The sequence below is a fragment of the Lithobates pipiens genome, unplaced genomic scaffold (genome assembly GCF_037356315.1).
Source record: "Lithobates pipiens isolate NorthernLeopardFrog02 unplaced genomic scaffold, aLitPip1_a1.2 Scaffold_22, whole genome shotgun sequence".
Classification (NCBI taxonomy): Eukaryota; Metazoa; Chordata; class Amphibia; order Anura; family Ranidae; genus Lithobates; species Lithobates pipiens.
In genome coordinates, this window is record NW_027507784.1 from 191548027 (window position 1) to 191560063 (window position 12037).

General features: G+C 44.1%; 1 protein-coding gene and 1 non-coding gene across 6 annotated transcripts in view; both read right to left on the reverse strand.

The window, feature by feature from the left end:
• The window catches only part of MYO1B (myosin IB), a 420293-nt gene that overhangs the window by 98747 nt on the left and 309509 nt on the right, over positions 1–12037 (reverse strand). For all 5 annotated transcript variants that reach the window (XM_077448750.1, XM_077448748.1, XM_077448749.1 and 2 more), the window contains exon 19: positions 10570–10663. In XM_077448750.1, the coding sequence (XP_077304876.1) occupies positions 10570–10663 (94 nt within the window). The remainder of the gene's footprint in view (positions 1–10569; positions 10664–12037) is intronic.
• Positions 9235–9341, reverse strand: LOC143925828 (U6 spliceosomal RNA). The gene has a single exon (XR_013262053.1). It is a non-coding gene; the product is annotated as a U6 spliceosomal RNA (small nuclear RNA).

The following is a 12037-nucleotide window of genomic DNA, read 5'->3' on the forward strand; positions in this document are numbered from 1 at the left end:
CCCAGACTGGTGTTTCCGACTGGGAAACACCACAGATGGAGCCGAGGTTTGCAAACAAGCAAAACTTAACATTTCAATGACATCGTTTAACAGTCCTTCTTTCTTCCATACTTCAGATCCCACCCTAAATGCCACCTTTTTAGACTTTCTTAGCTCCAGTACCAAGACTACAATACACCAATTAATGTCAATTCTGGTGCTCTCTGGCCTTTCTGATACTCTTAGGAACGTGTTCCATAAACGACCCCTAGCTCTAGGAAATACCATATATATATGCTGCGGCAAACTCTGTCACCCCTGGATCCCAACCAAACCCCAGGGGTGGTGTTACCTTGCAGCCCTGGTTCCTATCATGGGGGTATTAGGGGATAACAAGGGAAGTCACCTCCTTGAAGCTAGCATGCATCCTAGATATCCCCTTAGACACCGTAATAAACGAGAATTGTTTTTAGAAAAAGATATGGCCTGGGCATAGTTCCCTTCCTGGACAGGGTGGGGAATTGACCTAATGAAAAGATTAAATAATTACACTGGCATAATTGATGAGATTCTGGAGGAAAATTCTGATGACATAACCAAACTAAATCTAGAAACTAGGGCAATTAGGAAGCAACTAGAACTACATGAGTTGGCTATAGAAAGTATGAGTGCAGCCCTTACTGGCCTCTGTGAGACTACTGAGGATTATGAGTGCTGTACCTGGATTCATAATACCAGCATCGAAGTCCCAGACTACTATGATGTTATTGCCCAACACAGGGAAGAGGTAAATAAACTACAGAAAGAGGCAAGGAATATAGGAAAAAACTGGGATCCCTTCTCGAGCAGTTTTAGTTTTGGGGGATTAATATCTTGGCTCCGAAATGCTGCCATGACAATTGTCACTGTGATTCTCTTCATTCTATTTTTATATGCCTGTTATAAGATAATCAAATGTTTATGTAAAAAGGGAAACACGGCCGCTCCGAAGGATCTGAAACTCACTTCCATTGTTAAGGATCCAACGGTATGGTATAAAAACCAAGAGCACAAGGGTTCGGAGTATGAAGCCTGTGCTATTAAATTAGAAAAGGAATGATCATTATGTAAATCACAGAATGATCAAAGGGAGGATTATAAGGTAATGAGGGAACCATCTTGTTAGAAGACATCCATTTTGGGTAATGGAAAAATTACTGTTAGCTTGACATAGAAACCTATTGCTTAAGGTCATATGTGTTTTTTTCTTGTACAAGGCATTTAGAATTATCACAAAGTTAGATATCTGTTCAGAACAGATGGATGCGGTTAAGCTACTTCCCTTTTTAAGAGCAGAAGTAACTTCATGGCGTTAGACCACAGGCCTGTCTTGCACCACACCTAAGAAACATTTTAAACTGTATAAAAATGTATATATTTAGCTTTTTGTTACTAGGCAGAAATATTGCTTGTACAAAAAACCATGATGACGTAGTAAAATATACTATCTTGCATATTTTATGTGGCAGTCCCTGATTGGCTAAACCACAGGGCTGTGCTTTAGCTCAAACTAAATAAAACTACTGTGTGTGCTCCAATATGCACAGTCATTATTCACGTACAATCGTGTATGTGTGATGTCTGTCCACCGGTGATCGGGACCTCCGCTCTTCCATCCTAGCCTAGGCTACCAGGGGTATTATTAAGGAGACGAAGCACCTAACATTACCACCAGTGGCATTCTTAATAATGTCATTCAAAGAGGCGGTTGCCAAGGGAGGGAAGATCTGTCAGGGCTTTTTTAGATGCCTGGTCAGCAGACCAGCATTTTAACCAAATCAGGCGCCTCAGCACTACTGCTGACACTGAAGCCCTGGATAACGGGGAGAGTATCCAGGACCGCGTCACAAACGTACTTAAGGCCTTGCACTAGTTGGTCTGCTAGTTCCACGTAGACAGGGGAAGCCTGTTGCTCACCCAATTCACGGTGCAACAGTTTTGCCCACTCAGTGTCTGCGACACAAGTGCGGATGCCAGTACTGGTCACGCGGCTGACCCCACAACCGTAAACAAGGAACGAGCCACTGCCTCGGCCTTCCTGTCCATGGGATCCTTAAATGCAGGAGTCCCCTCTACTGGGATCGTGGTTACTTTGTTTAACCTGGATACTGGGGAGTCCACGACCGGAGGAGCTGACCACTTTTTGAGAAGGCTCTCCTCAAAGGGGCAACGCACCGCCATGTATTTGGGAACCGAAAAGGTCAGTTGCGGTCGACCCCATTCCTTGTAAATGAACTTGTCAAAATAAGTCAGATATGGGAACAACTTAGGTGAACGGGCTGGCTTATAGGACCCAAAGGGAACCGCTACCTCAGCAGAGGAATCTGCTGGCTTCTGAATCTTCAGGGTATCATGCACAGCTGTGATAAGTGCTCCAACAAGCGATTTGTCGCGCACGGACCCGGGGCGGGGACTTATCCTCACTGTCCAAACGGTCCTGGTCAGCATCATCTGACAAGACAGAGCAGGGGTCACCAGTCTCAGCAGGACCCGAGTCTGCGTCAGAGCTCTACCCAGAGGACAGGTGGGGCGGGGCCGCTTTTTAGCACCTTTGCTCCTATGCACCGCCTCCATCTTGGCATGGACCGAATTGAGGACCGCAGACAAGGTGTCCATGGGCACTGCGCAGTCCGCAGGTGACCCGGTTGCAATTGCCTGGATTTCGGGGAAGAAACACCAGTTTCTGAAGCCATGCTGACCCTATCCTGTCTGCCACCTGAAGGGGACTTAGGACAGCGACAGTCCCACCCTCCTTACTGCTGCTGGCTGAGGGGCTCTTTCCCGCAGGACACACCACCCTGAGAGGTTCTGCGCTATTCAGCAGGTAGTGTCTGTATTCTCTGTTGGCTCCCAGGTGCAGAGGAAACAGCCCTGTGTCAGTGGAAGCAGCTGCTATTGGCGCTGGAAGCGCTCTGTAGTGTGCTCAGGCTCAAAGAAAATGGCCGCCCAGCGTCCAGTACAAGGACTGGAGACACAGGGAAAATGGCCGCCAGAGCACATGCTGCCGCTAGAGAACACTGAAAAACATGTTCAGGCTCCTAGAAATTGGCCGCCGACTTCCTGTATAGGACAAATCACAGGGAAAATGGCCGCCGAAGCCCAGGAGAGCATGCTTTCCCTTGCCCACACCTAAAATGGCACCCGAATGCAGAACCATGAGGGACAGAGAGGAATAATGGCAGTAGCCCCAAGCACTACACAGGACACAAACACAGCCTCACAGACAACTTCCAGGGGCATGTAGCGCCACCCCCCCAGGTGAGAGCCCCCCGGAGAGCCCCTACACAAACACACACACACCGCTCAGTAGCATCACCCCAGGGAGGGAGACAGGGAGAGAAGAGAGGGAGGTGAGGGACCTCCCAAATCGACCTCCCAGGGAATGCCCAGTTGCTCAGCCCCACCGAGGCAGGAAGAGCTGTACTTACCAGTCCTGAAGAGCTGAAAGACATTCCATAACAGACCCACTCACTGATCTGTACAGGGTGGCTGCTGGCCCAGCACACTGTGACGCAGACATCAGTAGCCCGGTCATATGTACGCACCGGAGCATAAAAGCTCACCGACCACCTCTGGAGCTGAGGTATGTCATGGCCTGCCGAGCCGTATCTGCAACCTGCACACGCTCGATGGCCAGACTAGGGAGACTACAAGGATAAGGGTATCCAGCCTGTCACCCAGCCGGCTGTTGATAGCAGATCACAGGATCTATCATCTTGCGCAAAAAGCCAAGCTTCTGCAGACCAAAAAAAAAAAAAGACGGGCCGATGGACCTGTCAGGGTTCCTAGGTCCTTCTCCTTCACTAGGCAAAATAAAACTGATGACTGCATGGCAGGCTGGAGGGTTGTTACCCGGGGGATCGATCCCTGGGCGGAACTGGAAAGTTCTGTGTGTTACATAACAAACAATGCCTAGTATTCTCGGTGAATATAAGAGAAATATGAAAAATAAACAAGACGGCTTTAATCTAACACTAGCAAAGTGTGCATCTGGGCTCAGGAGGAAATGGACTAAAACATGTAGTTCGGTGTTTGGTGACTTGAAGGGAAACACAAGTAGCAGTTTATATAATATACAGTAGCATGCACTAAACACATCATAAAAAAAAAACTACCAATAAATGCTGTATTACATGCTGTTCATACTCACTTAGTCACTATAAGATTTATTTGTTCTGCAAAAAAAGATTGATCCTGCTGCTCTCTATCTCCACCTTCGGTTCATGTTCCCAATTTAGCTAGGGATTTTGCAGCTGTGGTGGCAACTCTGCAGATGTTCAGTTTTCAGTGAATTTCTTTGCAGAGTATTTTCTCCCTATCATATCTAAACAGCCCATGAGACTATAGTCTCACACGTGTAGGCATATACACAGTGATAAATGATAGCCCACTCCCTCCTTCCTCCTCCATGCCCACTAACCAGCTAAACACAATGACGGAGGAGCGGTGTGGCTCCCGTTCTGGGATGACGTCATGACGGCGCCCCAGAATGGCCTCTCTCGTGCATACAGCGCAGTGATTGCGGCCGTACCATGTTCCTAGGACACAGCGTGACCCGATCTCAGTAAAGAGCCAATGACAGGGCTCTATAACTGTGTGATCGGCTGTGTCCAATCACAGCCGGTAACATGTAAATGTGGAAGTGCTATTTATCGGCTCTCCTTGAGGAGAGCTGATCAGTGGAATCTCCTCACAGGGGAGACAGGAGGGGCACCGATCATCAGTGCCCTGATTACTGTAAAGCCCCAGCAGTGCCTATCAGTGACACCAATCATTGCCGGTTACATCAATCAGTGCCCGCCAGTGCTGATTTTCAGTGCCCACCAGTGCCACCTATCAGTGGCATATTAGTGCCTAATCACTGCCACTTCATTAGTGCATCCTATCAGTGCCGCCTCATCAGCGCACATCAGTAAAGGAGACAATTTACTTATTTACAAAATCTGATAGAAACTAAGACTTTTTTTTCGGCCTTTCTTTTTTTTATAAAAAAATAAAAAACCAAGCAGTGATTAAATACCACCAAAAGAAAGCTCTATTTGTGTGAAAACAAAATTATCAAAAATTAAATTTCGGCATAGTGTTGCATGACCGTGTAATTATCATTTAAAGTGTGAGCGCTGAAAGCTGAAAATTGGCCTGGGCAGGAAGGGGGTGAAAGTGCCCAGTAGGCAAGTCGTTAATGGAGGCTTGGACTCTCCCTTATACAAAGACACAGGCTCAAGGGGCGTGACACAGCCTGTGACTAGCAGAAATCCAGCCACATCATGTTATTTCCACAAAATAATAAAAAAAAAATGTAATATATATTTGTATGCCAATTTAAAACAGTTTATTGATATTTGTTTTTATTCTGCATTCCAAAAGGACTTTTTTTTTAACATGTCACCAGCAGCAGAGGACTAGAAGCTCCTCCTGCTTTTGTCTTCTTTCAGAAAGGCTGGGAAAGATCTGGATCATGTGACAGCTGTATATTAATTAGGAAAAGGGTACTTAAGATTATTATTTTTTTTTTATTAAAATAATTACAGTGCCATCATCCACATGTGTGTGTTTAGTATTACTTTGTTTATTTTTATCAACAAAATGGAACATAAATGAACATGAGAAAAATCCTTATCAAAACCATATTTGGCGTGACCACCCATTGCCTTCAAAACTGAATCAATTCTAGGAACACTTGCACAAAGTTTTTGATGGAACTCGGCAGTAGGTTGTTCGAAACATTTTGGGAGAACTAAACACAGATGTGTGGGGGCCAAACCATCATCAGGACTTTTTTGTTCTTTATGCCGAAGATAGTTCCTAATGACATTGGCTGTATGTTTGGGTCATTGTCCTGCTGTAGAATAAATTTGGGGCCAATCACATGCCTCCCTGGTGGTATGGCATGATGGATAAAGTATCTGCCTGTATTTCTCAGCATTGAAGACACTTTTGGTCCAGACCAAATCTCCAACTCAATTTGCAGAAATGCAGCCCCAAACTTGTAAGGAACCTCCACCATGCTTCACTGTTGCCTGCAGACACTCATTATTGCACCTCTCCAGCCTTTCAGCGAACAAACTGCCTCCTGCTACAGCCAAATATTTCACATTTTGACTGATCAGTCCAGAGCACCTGCTGCCATTTAACTGCACCCCAGTTCCTAGGTTTTTGTGCATAGTTGAGTGGGTTAGCCTTGTCAGATATATGGCTTTTTGGCCGCAATTCTTCCATTAAGGCAGGCCAGACTTCTCTGGACAGTGGATGGGTGTACTTGGGTCCCACTAATTTCCACCAGTTGATGAAGGGAAGAAAGGATGGTGTGTCTTTCACCTGCTGCATTGAGTTTCCATGGCCGACTACGGTGTCTATGGTCCTCAATCTTGCCTATTTCTTTGTTCTTCTGCAAAAGAGCCTGACCAACACATCTTGAAACACTAGTCCACTTTGAAATCTTTGCCTGAGAGAGACCATGCTAATGTAGTGTAACTACATTGTGTCTTGTTGCTGTGCTCAGTCTTGCCATGGTGAATGACCTGCGACATGAAATGGTCTTCCACAACCTAACCTTGGTAGCAGAGTTTGGCTGATTCCCACCCAGTTTTAAGCTTCCTATACAGCCATTTCAGTTAGTGACTGTTCTTCAAACTACATATGAAATTGATCATTATCATCTGCTTGGTATAATTGGTTAATTATACACGTCTTATACAACACTATTCTTACAAAAACCCCAACTTTGTGCAAGTGTACAAAGTATGCAAGTGTAAGAATTAATGCTGGTTTAAAGCTATAGGGTAGTCACACCAAATATTGATTGGCTTTTCCATTTTTCTTCTTTTCAGTCATTTTGCACTTTGTAAATTAATAAAAACAACGAAAACATTTTTTAAAAGCATTCTTACGTTACAGCATTTTTATATATAACGGTGTGCAACTGGGGTGGTTAACATGGTAAATACAGGGGGCCTCAAGTGCCGCCGCACAATAGCTTAGTTTTTGTAAATTTGCTAATATTTACTAGGATGGTCTTAGTAAGATAATAAAATAAAATATTCTATTCTACCTTTATTATAGAGAATGGGTGAGGGTTTCGTGTAAAGTAAATAAAGTAAATTTAGACCCCTTTCACACTGTGCCGGCCATAGCGTCGGTGGTAAAATGCAGCATTTTACCGTTGGATTTGCGGCGCATTTAAAACGCCGGCAATAGCGCGCGTTTTGCTGGCTTTATAGCCGCACTGCCCAAACCGCTCCAAAGAAGCTGCTGGCAGGACTTTTACAGATGTCCTCCCAGCGCACCACTCCAGTGTGAAAGCCCTCACTGGAGACAATGGTGCAGCTGTTTGAGGGCGGATTGCAGGCGCTATTTTTAATGCTATAGCGCCTGCAAAACACCCTCGGTGTGAAAGGGGTCTTAAAGTAAAAAAGTACATTTGTTTATTTATCTGGTTTGTCCTGAGTGAGAGGAAAAGCCTGCATAGAGAAGTAAACTCTGCAGGCAATAATCAACACTCCATTCTTTCATACTTGATCCTGATTTGCATATTATAGTCATAGTGATCTATTACAGCCTTTTTTAACCAGGGTGCCTTACACAAAGCCACAGGTTTTCATTAAGCAACCTTCCAGGTACCAGCGTCCTAACAACCAATGACGTCATGAGTTAAGGACGACGCTTGCACAGCATCCATCTGTCCATCTGCGTGAGTGGTTGGAGGGGCTGTGTCGGCGCCGGCCAATTTCCCGCCTGGACATCGGCGTCCCAGCGCCCCTCCCCTTTGCATTCATGCAGTGTGACGTTGGGGGCATGCCCGTGGTGGCATATATATATATATATACGGGCGACGGCCCTAGAGTGGCCCAGGATTCTATGAGCTCTCCGTCAGATTGCCTTCACAACCATGGTTGGACTGGTTCCTCTTTTTTTCCCCCTCACACAGGTATATCTCACAGCTTCTCTAGTCACTTCATCTCTCCTCCCCTATATGGGGCGTTTTGGTGATGATCCTCCACTATGGTCCCTCACCTTCACTTCCGGTTGACCACCATTCTAATTTACACCTGATCACTCATTACCTTCCCCAACCAGTCCACCTTCACTTTTCCCTCACATTGATGTTTACACCATACCAATTTTACCATTTAATTTTCAATTTGATTCATTTCTCACCTTGCCTCAATATTGTTTTAGTTTTCACTCATTACATTCTAATCATCATCACACCAGGAGAGCCCGGGGTTCCCGGATTGGCAGGGGCCTGTGGTGGGTTCTGGCCTTGGGCGCTCCCTCTCAGGCTCCCATCGCGGATGTTTTGGCTAGCCTCCCGGCCTTAACATCATGTTGTCCAGTGCACACATATTCGTAAGTTTACTTGTCCTATATGTGTTTTTTGGGGGTATTTTTACCAACATTCCTCCTACCTTGACATAGCACACTTACGGAAATCATTTCTCTATTGCAGATAATTCACGTCTGCTCCTGAAGAGCGGTTTAAAGCTGTGAAACGTGTCAAGCTCATAGTTATCGTGTATAATTTATATAATTTACACATCCATCTTGATATGTGTTGACATTATTTCTACCTCGATAGGGAAGTACTATTGATCGTACATATGCTATCTTTTTAACATATATACCTTAATATGAATATTGGTGGACCCCTTAATTTTACTATTCATACCTATGATTGTAAACATGTAATTTGCCAGTTTAAAAATTGGCACCTTGTTATGGGTGCATTTCTATGTATATGCAATTCTATGTATGTTAAACAGGTTTTTATGCATTAAATATCTTTTATTTTCCACCATACTGTTCATTTTGTCATTGTGAGCTTCATATAAAGTCCCACCCACGTTTACATCTTTGCTGCATCGTTGTTTGTCATAATTGATAGGGATGGAGGCACATGCTTTTTTACCCAGCCATGGCTTAATTTAAAGTCCCAATTCCCCCTCTCTTTTATTTATTTATTTTGCCAGTGCACAACCTCAGCGATCTGTCCACTGCACAAAACACACCGTGTTCAACAAATAAAGTGCATCAACAGCAAAGTGCATGCAATAGTCCAATATATAAAGTGCACTCCTATTGGTAATAATACTAAAGTGCATCCAGTATGTGAATTCATAAAGTGCACTCTGCTACAGGCAAAGATAAAGTGCTAACAAATACATATGTGCAAAAGGCAAATCTTATAAAGTGCAAACAAATTCTGTGCCCAAAAAAATAAAAATGGAACGCTTCAAGAATTTGCGTGTCATCCTTGCGCAGGGGCCATGCTAATCTTCTCTGTATCGTTCCAATTTTAGTATATGTGCTGCCGAAGCAAGCACTCCCCCTCTCTTTTAATATGCACAGCATCCTTGTCTGCCCCTCTGTCAGCACTGGGGTCACATTAGCTGAATGAGGGAGAGAAGCACTTCAGTACTAGTAAGTAAAGGTGAATATGCTTTGGAAGAATACATCACTTCTAAATGTTGAGTGTCCTATGTGTGTGGATGTTAAAGCAATATGTAAAATTATTAGTTTAGTTTTTTACCTTGATACAGAATGGTGCACCTTGAGATGCAGAATTTTAAAATGTGCCTCGACTAAAAAAAGGTTGAGAAACACTGTTCTTTACCACAGTGTAAGTACTTTCTCCCTGTCTTCCACAAGCTGTTTCCTGACAAAGCTTCAGAAGAGAGAGGGCCACATGACTGGCGCCATTTACTGAACCACAACATGTTGAGGATCCACCCTATAATTTGGCACTGTTCAGGAGCTAAAGCAGGAGAACTGAAATGTTACAGGGGTATAGGTATTACACCAACATGCACAACTAATTCTTGGATGGCTCAGTGTTATTCATAGAAAAAAGGGCACCTATGTAGTTGCTATAGTCCCAAAGGATCCAGAGCACCCCTTATCAACTAGATTGTGTTCTCTGGCCCTTTGTAGACAGTGGCTCTAGGCCAGATAATCAAGGCAATCAAAAGGTACCTTACTTGCTGTAAACCCTTACATATAATGTATATCCAGGGAAGTGACTAGCCTCAGGCGATACACAGATGAAACAAATCCTCTTACACACATTGGACCCGCTTATCTGCAGTGCTTTCCTCTACAGCTCTTCAAAGTTCAGAATTGATACAGCTGGTCTGAACTCAGAATGCAGAGGGAGGGCAGCTGAAGTTACACTCTACAGAGCTCAGTGAGGGGTGCTTTGGGAGCTGATTGGAGGCAAGGGACACATCCTCTTTGCACAGCACACAGGAACAGAGCTGGGGCTGTAAATCACAGGCTGTGCGTTGGAGCTCGGTAGCCTGTCAGTCAACTTTTTTTTTCTCCCGTCAGGAAATCTTTTCAGACATGACTCATGTACATGAATGATGGAGCAGACAGACATTACAGTTCTCTGGATTGAGGCAAACCCACACTTATAGAGGGATATGTTTTGTTCATATTACATGTCAGAGGCTTAAAGTCACTAAGTGTAAATCATAGTACAGGTAGAAATTAAACATTCATGTGTCTTTACATTTATCATCGAGATTTTATATTGAGTCAAAAAACAAATACCGTTCGTGGATTGCGGATGAAAATTTTTGATCTTCCAAAAGAAAATTCTTCTTTGGGAATTTCTAAGTCATTTAGTAATACTTCTACACCAACTCTGTAAGCAGAGAAAAGAAAAAATCATTACATTTTTTGTGAACCACCAGTAGCTGGCCATACACAAGGGGATGTGACTAATCAGGAGTTGTTTTTTTGGCAACAAGCTAGCATAGGGCAGCCCACTGAAGTGAATGGGCTGTCCTATGCATGACATGAGGACATGCATGAAAATCGTGAGTGGGAATGCTAGTTCCTGCTCATACAAGATCTAAATGGCCTAAAAGTGAAAACTAAAGCAGCCACCAAATCGGAGCACACTGCTGAGCTGAAACCTTAAACAATGTTATCTGCTTTTCCCAACTATCTTCTATGAATTACACAACTTGTGAACTCCTTCTGCCTATGCAATAGAGAGGAGGAGAGGGGGTTGTGTTTTTAGCTCAACTTAGGACAGCCTAGGGTCGCAGTGCTACTCCGCCTTAGATTTCGTACTGTGTGTGTGTGTGCGCGAGGGCTGTCAACCTAGGACAGGAAGTGTTTTACTAGAAGGTGAAAATAAAGGGGAAAAAAATTTAAATAAATAACGCGTTCATCAAATCTAAGACCCCTTTCACACTGGGGTGTTTTTCAGGCGCTTCAACGTTAAAAAATCGCATGTAAATTGCTTGAAAGAAACCTCATCTGCAATCCCAATGTGAAAGCCTGAGTGCTTTCAAACCGAGATCCATTTTACACTGGGGCATTTTTCAGGTGCTTTAGCTTTAAGAAAAAAAAGCCTGTAAAGCGCCTGAAATAAGCCGCAACTGCAATCCCAAAGTAAAAGCCTGAGTGCTTTCACACTGAGGCGCTGTGCTGGCAGGGTGTCAAAAAAAGTCCTGCAAGCAGCTTCTTTGCAGCGCTTTTGGAGCGGTGAATATGCTGCTCCTAAAGCGCCCCTTCCCATTGAAATCAATGGGAAGTGCCTGCAAAACGCCTGAAAAGTGCTTTTGGCAGCAGCGCTTTGTGGACGCTTTTAACCCTTTATTTGGCCACTAGCAGGGGTTAAAAGTGCCCCAATAGCGCTTGAAAAATGTTGGTAAAGCAGCGCTTTACAAGCGTTTTTCGGGCGCTGACATTGTGAAAGGGCTCTTAAAGCACTTGGGCTTTCACATTGGGATTGCAGATGAGGCTTCTTTTAAGCGCTTTAGAGGCACTTTAACGCTAAAGCACCTGAAAAATGCTCCAGTGTGAAAGGTAATGGTAAGCTGCAACAAAAATGTGCTTGTATTTATAGCTACAGTATTTTCCCTAATCACTTGTACAGAGGCGACCATTACAGTAAATTGGTTTTGACACAATTGGCTGATTTCATACAGAAGATACAATGTCCGATACATAATCAGTCCAAGCACTGAAAAAGTGCCAAAATAAGTGGTATTGCCATACTTGAGAG